This window comes from Bradysia coprophila (genome assembly GCF_014529535.1).
Source record: "Bradysia coprophila strain Holo2 chromosome X unlocalized genomic scaffold, BU_Bcop_v1 contig_12, whole genome shotgun sequence".
Classification (NCBI taxonomy): domain Eukaryota; kingdom Metazoa; phylum Arthropoda; class Insecta; order Diptera; family Sciaridae; genus Bradysia; species Bradysia coprophila.
In genome coordinates, this window is record NW_023503293.1 from 1491145 (window position 1) to 1505859 (window position 14715).

A 14715-nucleotide genomic window follows, 5' to 3' on the forward strand; every position below is an offset into this window, starting at 1 on the left:
CGTGGTATAGAGACTGAGATTTGAACAGTAAACATAATTGTGTTTTTAAAGGTGAGGTGCATGTTCAACCAACACCGTTTATATTCTTGGATAAAGTTTATCTTCGAAAGAACACATTATGGAAATCCGGTACCGTTTTTCTCGTGATTTTGACCGCATCATATGTGTGTCCCACTTTTGCTTTTTTAAGAAAAACCCTCTTCCGCACCTGGATTTCTAGGGGAACCGCAATCGAATATTTAAAAAATTTAGATTTTTAAATTTTCCAGCAGAAACTAAGACATTCTAAAGTGAGACAACTGGCACGCTCATACCATATACCATAACGTATCCATTGACTTGTAAGTTTCACATAACACGCCATCTTGATTACAGGTTATATACTCGGTATTTAGTCGGTATATTCAATGTACACATAGTACATGCTTGATTATGTATGGTAAAGTGCACTTACCGTACACAAATATTATAAAAAACTTACATAATTGCTTGTAAGTTATTGTTGTGGCTTGTGCGATGACTACACTTGTCTTCGGCTCGTTTCGCAAGGCTCACACTTACAAAAGAACAAACTTAAAAGCAAGGACCGAAGGACGCAAGGAAGTGTTTGAAAATTTATTGTTGTAATAAGAAGTGCTTATTTGAACGGTAACCAAGGTAAGTCCATTCATGGCACCTCGCCTTCGGTTCGGATACTGCAATAATTCACACTTATGTTATGCGTCGCTTACATGACCTGCTAATGTAATGTACTAATTATACTCAACAAAGCAAGAAATCAACAAAACCAAACCGAACGATGTATTATTTATCTCATTTAACGCACCCTGCGTTGTGTAGAAAAATAATAATACTTCTCTTGACTGGTCCCTCGGGTTGATGTAGGATTTGGTTAACATTTATGGAGAACATTGCCATTACGATTACACTTTTACGATTTCATAGCTAACAACAGATTAGTCAAAGTATATTATATGGTAACGTGTGTAATGAAGTTAACCTATCAAAATATGGAGCATGAAATACTGAACGGAACATATCATGTGTGATAAAAACCATTTTAATGAGATCATTAAAAACGAATTTTTACTCAACGCTCTTGCTGAGGAAATATTAAAGAGTATTTACAAGAATGTTTTGATGCCATCATTTCAACACTTCGGACGACATCGTTTCGTTGTTGCTGCTTTTTTATGGATCGAAGGATAAGAAAATGTGTATCAGTGCCGGATTATATCGTCGGACTACGGGGACGCTGGATCAAAATGACTCTGGACAATCAACAATGAACCATGGGCGCATAATGCAATTGTGTTACGTTAAATGACACTGTCAAAGTTCACTATCCATCTATCTCCTCTACCTATGTGTGCGATATGGGTAGCCTTACTTGTGTTATACTGTCAATAATTCGCTAGTGAATGTTGACAAATAATTGCTGCTGTACGTGTTCCTTGCCTTTTTATTTAGAAAGATGACAGTTACTGCGGCTCCAATAAGCAGAAATAGATTTAAGGATCACACCGGTCCACAGTTTAGAATACTTAATCGACCAAATTTTTAGTGTCAAAAGCATATTCAGCATCAACAGTCAGTTTTCAAGGTTTAAGAATTTCCTTCATCGTAACTAAGAACTCGCTTCGCTTGCGGTTCGTTTCCTCTCACATGCAATTACACTACTTGACAAGTTTTTAAAGTCAGTCAGTGCAACGCAGTAAAATGGTGATGTTTGATAGCTAATCACAAATATATAACTAAAAATGTTGTACCGGGTGTAGATTTCTCGAAAAAGGTTCCAGAAATCCCCATGTATTTCAGGATTACTAAAGCATTAGCAAAATCAAAAGCAAAAGCACGAGCGCTAGCATGGAATGAAGAAAAAGCACAAGTGCGAGTAGAAGTATGAGCTCGAACAAAAGCATAGTGTTCAATGGATGTAAAAACCATGTTGACGAATATTCTACTACTCATTTTGTGAATATGGTTTTTGGCGTGTGAAAGAACTATGCTCTGTGAATTCATCTGTTAGTATTTTTCGAATGGTATAAAAATGCAAAACCCAGACAGTGAAATTTTATTTACAGTTTTATTAATAACGAAGCTTTTTATAATATTTGGTTGTCCCATTTATTTATTTTTTTTGAGACGTAATCATTGTTTATACAATTACAAATATATTTTTTATTTTTTTTATTTTTAAGAAAAAAAAATTAAATTTTTTTAAACATTTTTTTTGAGACGTAATCATTGTTTAAACATTTTAAATTTTTTTTCTTTAATTTTTTTTTTAAACGTAATCATTGCTTATACATTTACAAATACTTTTTTTTAATTTTTTTTAAAAACTTTTATTACAGTGAACGACATCTCAAATGTCTCACTGTCATCTTTTTCAGAGAATGTCATTGTGAATTTGCAATGACACAATACTCAGAAAAATTTGACAGTGAGACATTTGAGATGTCGTTCACTGTACATTTTTTTAAAATTATTTTTTTCTTTTTTTAAATTTAGAGTTTTATTCATAACGAAGCTTTTTATAAGTTTTGGTTGAACCAAAGTTTTTTTTTTCAATTAAAATCAATTTTTCAAATATTTCATTATAATTTTTATAAATGAATTTTTAATTTTTTAAAATTATCGAATCGAATTAACGTGCGTAAGTAGAATCTGTCAATTAAATTCTTGTTTTATGAACGAAGCTTTTTATAACATTTGTTTGTTTGAAACGCAGATTTTCGCTTAAATTCATAATCTTTGTTGTCTCTGTACAGAAACCAGCAATACTCTCCCATCATAGCTTCATCCCATCTTCCCTGATAGCGATGCTCAATGTCGGCAATATCCTGGTGAAATCTTTCTCCTTGTTCGTCACTGACTGCACCGAGATTTTCGGGGAAACGGTCTAGATGCGAGTGTAGGAGATGCATTTTCAATGACATTCGACATCCCATATTCTTGAAAGCAGTAAACATTTTTGAAATCAGTTTTTTATAGTTAACGTCTTTTTCGTTCCCCAAGAAGCCATTGACAACATCTTTAAAGCACATCCATGCTTTAAGTTCAACTGATTTCAATGACTCATCAAAGCTGGAAATCTTCATTAATTTTCTAATTTGAGGACCAACGAACACACCAGCCTTCAATTTCTCTTCCGACACGGCTGGAAATGTTTCTCGTAAAAATCGAAACGCTTTGCCATTGTGATCGAGCTTTTTCGCGAACTGTTTAAATAAGCCGAGCTTAATGTGCAGTGGGGGCAAAATAAGCTTCTTGGGATCAATGAGAGGTTCATATTCAATATTTTTTGTTCCTGGAACGAAACATTCACGTGCTGGCCATAATTTCGTTGAATAGTGAAGTTCATCCGCTCGGCTGTCCCATAAACAAAATAAACACTGGAATTTTGTATATCCTGCCTGCATCCCCATCAAAATTGCCACAACTTTTAAGTCAGCACAAATTTGCCATTGGTATTGATCGTAATTCACGTACTCCAAAATAGTTTTCACGCTGTCCCGACCTTCTTTCATGGAAACACTGTGAGCGATTGGGATGGAAGGCAGCTCATTGCCGTTATGTAACAAAACAGCTTTTAAAGACGATTTCGAGCCATCAATAAACAAACGCCATTCATCAGCCTTGTGATCAATACCCAAGGCAGCCATTAGACCATCGATGTTGCGACACACACAAATCGGATCACTTTTCTCAAAAAACTCAGACAATGCTATGTTGCGTGATCTGAAAACCGAAATTCGTGTTTGCTTTGCCAACAAATTCCACTGTTGCAGTCGTGAGCCCAAAAGTTCTGATAATTGCTTGTTTAGTTTGAGATCACGTACAAGGTCGTTCAAGTCGCTCTGTTCGATGAAATGTGGTTCATTTGCATTTTCAGGGATATAATCCGGATCAATGGATGCAGTTTTGTCAAAATTGTCGTCGTTTTCTTCCTCTGACTCAACTATTTTATTCGGTGAAACTGGGATAGGTAATGCTTCTCCATGTGGTACGGGTCTGATGGCTGATGCGCAATCAGGATACAATATTTTACTTTTATTTTTTGTAGTAAATCCTGTTACGTTGGTCAGACAGAAAAAACAGTCGTTTTCATGATTGCTTTGCATTGACCATATCATTGGACGCCCAAACGGCAGGGCATTTCGAAGTCCATTAAACCACAAATTCAAACTTGATTCACACGTTAAACAAACAATGTTCGGAATCCACTCTTTCTCTTCAACACAACGTCCGAAGTAAGAAAAATAAGACTTTTCAACACTCGCAGTTATTCGTTTCCGTTGAGCTTTAGGGCAATATTGACCACAAATAAAACAAAAAATGTTGGCAGAATTTTTACACGTAATAACATGGTCTGTATCCATTTTCGCTATCAGCTAAATATGTAATTTCATCGTAGCAACTATGTAACACTACGTAATCAAAATAGTTGAGTTTACCTTACCACTTGGCAAGTGCCAAAAACTATAAAGTTCCTCTCTAGATACTATTTTTTTTTTTAATCTTATTTTAAATATTATCAAGCATTACCAGTACCAGACTCAGTTGATAAAGTAATTTGTAAAAAAGCTCTATTTATTATTAAGCTACACTCACGGAATATTGAAAACCGACACATTTTCTGTTTTGTGGTTTACTGGTTTTTTTGTGAATTTTGCATGTATTTTTATATGGAGAAATTAAAAATTCAAGTAAAACACAGAAACATAAAATGTGTCGGTTTTCAAAATTCCGTGAGTGTATGCGTCTCTTCATATCCTACTACAGTTGTACAACAGAAACCAAGAAACCCCTCATCAAAAAATGAGCGACGATGCGATGCAACAGCCGATGACCAATCAGACGAATGAAAACCGAGTGACATTATATTCAAATTATACATTCAAAGGCTACTTGTCATTTTAACTATATGTTGCACAAATCAATTTTTGCGAAAATAAATCTTTTATTCAGTGATTCTAAGTGGCCGCAACGTTCTTAATAAGTTGATAATTTGTTTTCGTTTCTAAAATGGATAAAAAGGCGTCGAGTGACGACGATTTGATTAAATTTGTTAACCTTGTTGAGGAACATAAAATCATCCTCTCTAAATCCCAATTTCTCGCCATAAAGAGTCAGAAACGATTGGCTATTGCCGAAATGATATCCAAGTGGGCTGAAATCAGTGGTCAAAACTTGACCGAGCAAACGCTGCTGAAAAAATTGCACAACATGAAAGCACGAGCAAATGTTGCAGCTGACAAAAATGTCTTAACCGACTGGCAAGTTAAGCTACGGGAACTAATTGCTGTACGTTTCACGACGAGAACACACGAGATATTGAAAATCTGCCAAAAGTCTCGTGTGTCTTGCTGATGATCATTTTGTGTTCTAAAGATCCAGATTCACTAAACTTTCTTGTATATGTATAGGGTAGTGACGCGCCCAAAAATGTGCCGGACAAGTCGATAAACTCTCGGTCGAACGACGAATGCCGGTCTACATTGAAGAAGAACTTGGTTTCCTGTGACGTTGGGCCAAGAAAACGAACGGCAGAAGATGTGTTAAATGAGTGGGAAACAGAAGACACGAAGTGTTTAAGTGACGAGGAACTGCAACGCTACGTGTTACTTAAGCATTTGAAGCTCGTGAATCTTAAAATAGAGCAACACGAAACAGCACCTGTTGCAGTTGAAATAATTGAATTGACGAATGAAGAAGAAATGTAAACGAAAGTAATTCTATATTACATTTAACAATGCTCTACACGACTCGACTTTTGCTTTTGCTTTTGCTTTTCATATGACCTGCTTGTGCTTTTGCTTTTCCTGTAGCTTTTACTCGTTATGATTAAGCAATTACTTGACCTTGTTGGTGGTAACGTATGTAAAGGTTTGAGAGCTGTGACCGAAAATTCTGACGTGCCTTAACGTTTTCGAGATGTGATCTTGGAATTAAAGCTCATATTCTTCGAAATTTAGTAGTTTTTATTCTAGATACATTTTCATTTTCTGTTATTGTAAAGTAGTGTTACATGACTATGAGCGAAATTAAATTTCTTCTTCGGCCAGTGTTAGGAGAAGAAAGCACATGATATTAGTCCGAATATCAACGTCAATGTTATTATAAATCAGTTCATCGAAAGCAAAAACGTTCTATCTTTTAAAAATAGGCACTGATGCCGGCACTGTTTGTATAGGATAATTTTTAAATTTATGAACGAATCCAAAGTAAAGAATCATACACTGATAAAAAAGATTTTGGCGGTGTACTTCGGATATGTATGATATACTTCTGTTATGCATAGTATGCGTCGGGTATGTATGGCAAACCTGTCGTATGTAAGTTTACGTACGATATGTGTGCCATACATCTCACGCGTGTAGTCGACGTAGGACATGTGTAAAATTTTGGTATGTGTAACTTCATCGCAAAATTACCTCATACGCCCAACACGTATGAGAAAAGCACACGTTTAGGATGTTTGTATCCGCATGGTAAGTATGATGTCAAAAGATCGTACTTGTTGTGCGTTAACATTCGTACACTGTGCATTTTATATTAATAGCAACTATGTCAAGTCCTTTGCGTACATGAGATGAATGTATCTGTATCAGGATTTTAGGATTCACTTAAAAACAGAAATATTAAATTCAGTCATTTAAATTTCAAAACGTTTTATTCCCTGAGTTCCAATCTCATACTGTTGAAATATCGAAATATTACGCAAAAAGAAGAAGAAGGAATTACGATTACGATTCTCGATATTAGGTCATTGTCATATACCATAGTTCTAATTAGAATAAAAAAAGATATTTTCAAAGTTTCATATGTGTGTCATGTAAGTAAACGTATAGCATGTATAAGTACTTTGTGTGCAAACGTGCTCCACGTTTACCTACTTCTACCAACGCTTCACAATACAACTATCAATGTAGTATGTAGTATGTCTTAATTGCAACATTGGTTGAAGCGCCGCTTTGAGATCAAGAGGTCCCCGGTTCAAACCCAGCACCAAACATGGAGAAAATTTTTATCTAAAACACGAAAAATAAAAAAATTAAAAAGAACGAAATTTGACGAAATAATGTACATCAAAATTTCATTTTATTTCGGATACCAGAGCAAACGTACTGGACGTTTACTGACGCAGTGCACGTGTACTAAACGTTCCCGAAGTTCGATCCAAAAATAGCTGTCTGCCAGCCAATTTACACGTCCACTACGTACAGTACACGTCCAGCGCGTTAACTTTTCTATCAGTGTACTGGCATGCTTACACAAGCATGTGACACACTGACACGATGTGATGCGAATGAATGATTGCTAAGTCCTAGCTACTCGCCATGCTAATGCTAAGCGACATTAAATCAAGACGAGGGTAAACACTAATTTCGTGTGGACAACCAAAAAAAAGTTTTATTTAAATAAGTCTTCGTGCGGTGTACTGGGCGCTTATATTATTTCATACCCGTGCGAAATATGCAAAATCTTAAAGGGAATTGTACAGGACCTGATTTTTCGCTGATAAGTATTAATTTTATACAACAATGGTAAACAGTGCGGGAAACATTTTCTATTTAAGTGAAAGCGAATCAAAATGGTAGAGTTGCGTAATTACTTATCCCAACCATTCCACAACGCAAACATTTTGAACACTTTGAGAAATTCAACTTTGACCTATGCTATGCAAAACTTTTGTTATGCTTGATAAATAGTATTTTTTGAAATTGTTTATAAAGCAATGTGTAATCAATTTTTACCTCATCGGCTGATACTGTTCGAGATTTTGCTGCTAGTGGATCCGTGCTGATGTCTCCAGTTATTCTATTATCACCCATTAAATTCAAGCGTTCCATTGCCCATCTAAAAATAACGAGAGAAAAGAAAATTGCATTAGCTTTAATGGCTAAATTATTCGTGTCGCTTAATATTTTCAACGTAATATACTGCACACGACGCGACACGAGTAACATATTCTAATTATAAAAAGGATTTTTTTTTTCGCCCACTTTATCGTTCCAATTTTCATGCAAAGTCTTTTCCAGTTCTACGTCTATATAATAATAATAATAACGGTTATGAATGTGTGTTGTATATGGACTAGTTTGGAATTAGTGTTACTTCCATTTTATTTTTTTCTCGTTATGTGATTGCTGTTCGGACGTGATTCGAGATTGCTGCACCACATAATGACTATTGTTTCATATTTTGTTTTGTTTTTCATATATGTATACACATGTATGTACGAAGCAGTTTTCACATCCAACTTTATTGTGTTGGATGGAGATTGTGGTGCTTTTACAAATTGTTTCTATTTTTAGGAATATTGAAATTTGTTTCGGTGATATAAATTCAAAATTATTTGAATTTTGTATTTCTATGTTGTGCATATGGTTTTCGGGTCTGTATATTTCTATTTCCCAGATTAATCTTGATATTTGAAATGTCGATTTTGGCTTCATACATAATAATCGTTTGAATATGGAAATTCTGTCATTTATTTGGTTTTCATTATGTAAATGTGATGTGCACTACGGAATAATTGGAGTAGATGCATGTCAAGGGTTTACATACGTATCGGTCAAAATAATTAAATTTGCCATGTAAAAGGTATCAAGGTCTCCTACAAAAAGAAAAAATTTTTAGTATCTGTTTTGGACGATTGATTTTAGGCATTTTCGCTAAAAATAACAATTTTCGTTCAATGTACGTACGACTTCAGGCAACCTGCAAATCGTGCGATCACATGATCCTCAACGGTCACCGTTGAACGTATCGTAAAAACAACGTATGCCTTCTTTTGAAAGCTTTAAGCTACATCAACGCATTTCAAGCATGAGTGGTACTCTAAATAGGGTACTGAAACTTAACAGAGTGTCACTCAACTTTAAAACACTGTAAAAAAATTTATACTCTATTTGGCAGCTGTTGACTATGATAACTTTTTCTTCAAAGCTACGTATACTTATGAAATTAAATAAAAAATGGAAACACGTAAGGGGCAACTTAAATAGTGCGCACGCCAAAAAGGAAAGATTCTTTCACCCTACACGCAAAAACATGGAAAAAAATTCCGGTTTAACTTCAAAGTGAGGTTGTGTTGGCTTCTCTGTGTATGACGATTGACAAATAAGTATATAATTAGAGAAATTTGAAAAACCACTTTGCGATGCAATTCCTATTTCTTTGTATTTCACGGTGCGCCTTAACCAACTTTAAATAGAAGTGTCGGATAACAAAAAATTGTCTTTTTTAATATTGACGAGGGGTGAATAAGTAATTAATTTATTGATAAATTAGCTCGAACCGCTGGAAGATTTTTGAGGTCGGGATGCAATGACTCCTCATCCTCATGACCAGCAATGGTCCGTCTAGTCGCCTAGCGTCCCAATTTATATTGTGATTAGTAGAGTGACTGACTGCAAGATCGTTCGTATAAAAAAAGTTACTCTAGTCCACCCGGTTGCAGAGCAGTGGCCTTGGAAAGTCAAAAAATCACAATTTTCAAAGGGTGATACCAGCAAGACGATGCGATCTGGGAAGTGAGTAAAAAGCTGTAGTCGCAAGGTTTGCTGAACCCATTTGTTCGAAATTAGTCCGGAATCACCAAATTTAAACAAAAGTTATTTTTGGGTAATTCTAGTCAACTTCAGTCAACTTAGGGCACCTTTGTACCCTAGCGGTAGACTTTTTTAGCAACAGATTTATAGCTGTCGCTTAGTCTGAAGTCTGAGGTTAGCAATGATACCAAACATGCCATACACGAGTGGCAGGATAGAGGTGTGCACCGCCGATTTTACGCCGGCGCGCCGCCGATTTTTTGCTATATTTTCGGCGCGCCGCCGCCGAAAAATAATAGCTCACGCCGCCGCCGCCGCCGATTGTATTTTCGTCACGCCGAAATTTTATACGTTTAGTGCTTTCAGCCATTTTAATGGGCGGCAATATAAACTTAAATTGAAAAAAAAAGTGTGTGCCTGAGTACAAGGTTTTAGCAAATGTTTATCTCTCTTAATTTATAAGTCAGGTTTCTATATGCGTAGAAATGAGTTTTTGGTTAAAAAAATTTTGTTGTAACTTTGGGTTTTTCTTCTTACCTGTACTGTACGACGGTGATTTTGTTTCTGATGCTACGATAGGGTTATCTTCGAAGTAGCTTTCTATAACGTATCCTATTTCCATCAGTAAATGGCAAGTGTTTTATGCAAATTTTTAAATACTAGTCCAAAGAAAAAGTTTCCCGCTGTCTTGGGAAGGGTATCGATGGATACAACTGAGGATCACCATCGATACCCGAGGTCGAAACAGCATTTGTATTTTCTGTATCCTCACTTAACGTGAACCCTTGGGTACGTTACTCAATTTTCTGTGCAATGGAATGAAGCGTGGCAGACGGCAGACGACGTTTCTCTTATTGTCTGTTGATGCAGATAAGAGGAAGAAGAAAGAGAACAAAATTCAGTGAATCAGTCAAAACTGTGTGATACTACTGTAATTGTAAAGTGGCAAACTTAAGACCTTATGTGGAATTTGGGTGGAAAATGGCGCAAATCACATGTTTCAGGAATTTATAAAGTAGAAAATCTTTCCGGTTTCAAGTTTTTTCGTCAAAAGACGAGACACGGATATCTTTATTTTCAATTTTTAGCTGCTTTATGTAAAAAATTTGGGAAAAAATCATTTTGGCGTAGTCTATACACTTATTACGCTTATTACTTATAAATTTAAGTTTATCTAAATCTCTTATTTGCGAAAACCTTCTACTACGATCTCACTCCTACATCGAAGATGGACTAAAGCAACACACTTCTCGCTCCTCGTTCCCTACAGCCTGATTACAACAGAAAAATGAGAGTAAATAAGAAAAAACGAGAGTAAACAATAAAAACAAACAGAGCTACTTCAGCTCTTCCCTCCAAATTTCACGTTAAGTGATTCAAGAGAAAAATCGCTGTTTCGACCTCAGGTGTTAATAGCGGTCCCAGGCCAGCGTGGTCTGGCCATCGTCAGTTGCTCTAAGAACACCCTTCACAAGACAGCAGCAAACGTTTGACTTGAACTGGTATTTTAAAGTTTGCATGAAAACGTTTTGCCATCTACTGATGGGAAAGGACATTTCAGTGAAAAGCTGCTTCGAATAAACCCATCGTAGCATCAGATAACAGAAGTGCGTTGACTTAAGGCAACAGGAACGGGTATTGCATAAATCGAAAGATAATAGTAGTGAGTTTGCGTGAATGACATACATTATAGTTGGAAATAAGAAACCTGCAGAACATCTAGTATGAAGATGTGACTTAAAATTTCCAACTTATAAGTTAACTTATATGTCATTTACGCAAACTCACTAATCATTCTTGGATTCATTAAATTAGATGTTTTTAAAATAACAGGTCTGTGATTGTACATTCAAAATATACAAGGTGAGATACGTCTCAGTTGATGCCCCTTGTATAAGTGGTTGATACTTCAGATCGCAAGACAGTAAGAATTCAGTGTTTTTGAATTATTTTCGAAAATTTAGATTTTTTGTAAATTTATCGGCGCGCCAATCGGCGCACCGCCGCCGACTATAAATTTTTCCCGGCGCGCCGCCGCCGATTCCTTACCAGTCGGCGCACCGCCGCCGACTATTTTAAGATCGGCGCACACCTCTAGGCAGGAGGTATCTTTTATTTAGGACATTTTGCATCAAGGTCACTTTAATGAAAATTTTTTGTTATCCGACACTTCTATTTAAAGTTGGTTAAGGCGCACCGTGATTTTCTAACTTAAATTTTGTAAGTCAAATTTTGGTTGTTACAATTTTTAAGTACAAGTATGCAAAGGGATTTGCATCACGTTTTCACAAATTCAGATCCCAGGAAATAGAGTTCACGGAGCTAGCGTTTGTCGAGCTACTGGGTTATATAGTGAGGGTTGTTTTTTTTGCCGATATCTCGAGTAATTTCAACAGACTTTCATGATTTTTTTGTTTGAAAGGTAATAATGGCGGTAAATCGGACTTTCAGTCTCCTAACAAAATGGAATGAAACATCTCAGTAAATATGATGATTATAGAAGGTGATTGGTTAATAACCATTAGTTAATGGTTATGTGAGTGCTTTATGCATCCAATTTATGGCCATCTACTTAAAGCTATATACAGCTATAATTAGCTATATTACACCTACATTAGAACTATATACTAACACTGCACAGTGTTTGTTAGTAAATATTAAGATATATAGCTGTTTATACAGGAATTGACTAAATTTAACTTTGTACGGTACTGTCTCAATTGATGTGATCAAGTACAGAGATAATTTTAAATGTGAGCTTTAAAGGTGCACTTTCGCAAAGTGTATTTTCAAGATTATATGAACTTTTATGGACAACTATTGCGTAGTCTATTCGTACGGGTCACTTTTCACTATAATCACATTATTATCATCATTAATAAAAAATTAAAGTGAGAAAAGCCATGCAATGTATGGAGACTGCAGCACACATTGCATATTTAACAATAATGCATGAGATTGGTATCAAATCTACGGTTAAATTTAATAAAACTGAAATTATATTCTCGTCGAACAAGCAAACTTAATTAAAAGTTCATAAGAAATTTATCTTAACACGTCGACAAATCCTAAATGAAGCTTTACGCCATAACCACCTCTAAAGCCTCTATGCATGTAATACAGAAATAATGAAATTTGAAATTAAATATTCCATTGTATCATTGAAACCATACATAAATTATGGTAAATTAAGCGTGGTAAGAAAGCGAATTAGGATTGAAAATTTTATTTTTGTCGTTCATTTAGTTATTCCTTCCGAACTTATGAGGATAATAGTTATTTATACAATGAATGCTTTTCTAGGCACTAGATGCGTAGATGGTCACTCGAGGCCGTAGGCGTGTAACAATCCACATTTTTTGCAATAAAGGCAACGGAAAGTTCTACTTTTCGTCACTTGTTGCGAAAATTATTTTTTCGTAACTCAGTGACGAAAAGTAAGTCTTTCGTTGAATTTTGTGAGAAAAACAGTGATAAATGCTGAAACTTCGGTAGTCTTTGTTGTGAAAAACGTTATGATTAACTCGTGGAAAAGTTGTATTTCGAGTTTCAATCTGCACACATAGTGCGCCTAAAAAAGCATTTGTGACTCGGTAGCATAAATAACTAGTGTATTGTGCACCGTGTTAAACAAAGTCGATTTTTGAATAGAAAATTAGGACAAGTGCTACAAAAATCAACTTGTTGCACTTCATGTGGTGTAATCAAAAAATAGCGTCAAGCAACGCACTTCAAGCATGAGTGGTACTCTAAATAGGGTACCGAAACTCTACAGTGCATCGAACAAATTTTGGCACTATAAAAAAATTCGGACACTTTTTCATACAAAGTAGTACTCTATTTGACAGCTGTCATTAATACCACTTTTGCTTGAAGTGTGTTGCGTCAAGACATATTTGTGGACGTTATTTTTGCATGAACAAGTTATTCATGAATGATACACCAACAACGAAATACTTTCTTTCATGAGTAAATTTGATCAATTTGAAGCCTGTTCTCCCTAAAACATTCCACCCAAGGTATGATCTCCTAGGAATCTTCTTCTTCTTTCCATAAAATGTGGCGTAAGATTTCTGTTAAAGTGAACTTCACATTAAAGGAGATGTGGCTCCTGCTTATTGAAAACAGAGCCCCAGTGCAGGTTATAGTAACTGAGCATTATGAGCCTTGCTGCTGGTATTTTGCCCTGCATAACGTTTATCTTCGAAATTCGACGTAAATCAATCAACGATGTTTATTTTTATTGAACGTGTAACGTTAACGTTCATATATTACACTTGCTTACACTTACATTGATATTATGTAACAGCGTCACATCACTTACTATCCTTTAACAACAAATATGTTATACGTTATGCAATGCCAGCACATATCTTAGATCAATACCCTTACCTAAGGCTGTTTTCCTTACAGAGAATGAAAAAAACCTGACAACAGATGACTGATAAGTGTAATGCGCTACAATCGCAAATTAAATCTTTGAGTTGCTCTTGACAAATAAAATGTAACATCGCATCAAAATGATAATTGGATTTCTTCCATATTTATATTTTACAATATTTACTAGGACAGGATAACACACACTTGTATTCTAATACAATTTTCTTAACAAGAAAAAAAATTCCGAAAGAAGTGAAAAACGAGCGATTCATCAAAGCAGAAATTTTATGTGTGGCAACGGAAAAGTCATTAATCATTTTCCATATCAGGCAGATTAAAAAAGTTTTCATTTCACTTTAACCGTCTAATTTGAGTGAACAACAACAACAACAAGAAAAAAAACGAATTTATAAATTTTTTATTTTACTATGTGCTCCGGATGGTATTAGAGTAACGTTTTTGAATTATACGTGAAAATAGATTGTAGTCATTTCACCGGGAAGTAGAGAAAATTTTAATATTTTTTGAATTATATCCAACTGTGCTAATCGTTTAGTCGAAACTCAAGCAGTATATCAACCGGTCATCAGAGCACGTTTCCGACTAAATATATTCCACATGACATAGTAGGACGTGGGCAGGTTCATTTGATCAATCATCGAACCGATAATAAATTCGAACATACCCGAATACACTCGAATCTATCCCAATATACTGAAATACATCCAAAAATTACGTGGAAGATAAGGCGGATAGTTTTCTTTACACGCCT

General features: G+C 35.4%; 2 protein-coding genes across 4 annotated transcripts in view; one reads left to right on the forward strand and one right to left on the reverse strand.

The window, feature by feature from the left end:
* LOC119067554 overlaps positions 1–14715 on the reverse strand; it is a 119198-nt gene that overhangs the window by 27318 nt on the left and 77165 nt on the right. For all 3 annotated transcript variants that reach the window (XM_037170618.1, XM_037170616.1, XM_037170617.1), the window contains one exon: positions 7764–7866. In XM_037170618.1, coding sequence (XP_037026513.1) covers positions 7764–7866 — 103 coding nt within the window. The remainder of the gene's footprint in view (positions 1–7763; positions 7867–14715) is intronic.
* Positions 4922–5765, forward strand: LOC119067555. The gene is made up of 2 exons (XM_037170619.1): positions 4922–5310; positions 5433–5765. The coding sequence occupies exons 1-2, from the start codon at positions 5032–5034 to the stop codon at positions 5727–5729; spliced, it is 576 nt and encodes a 191-aa protein (XP_037026514.1). The 5' UTR covers positions 4922–5031; the 3' UTR covers positions 5730–5765.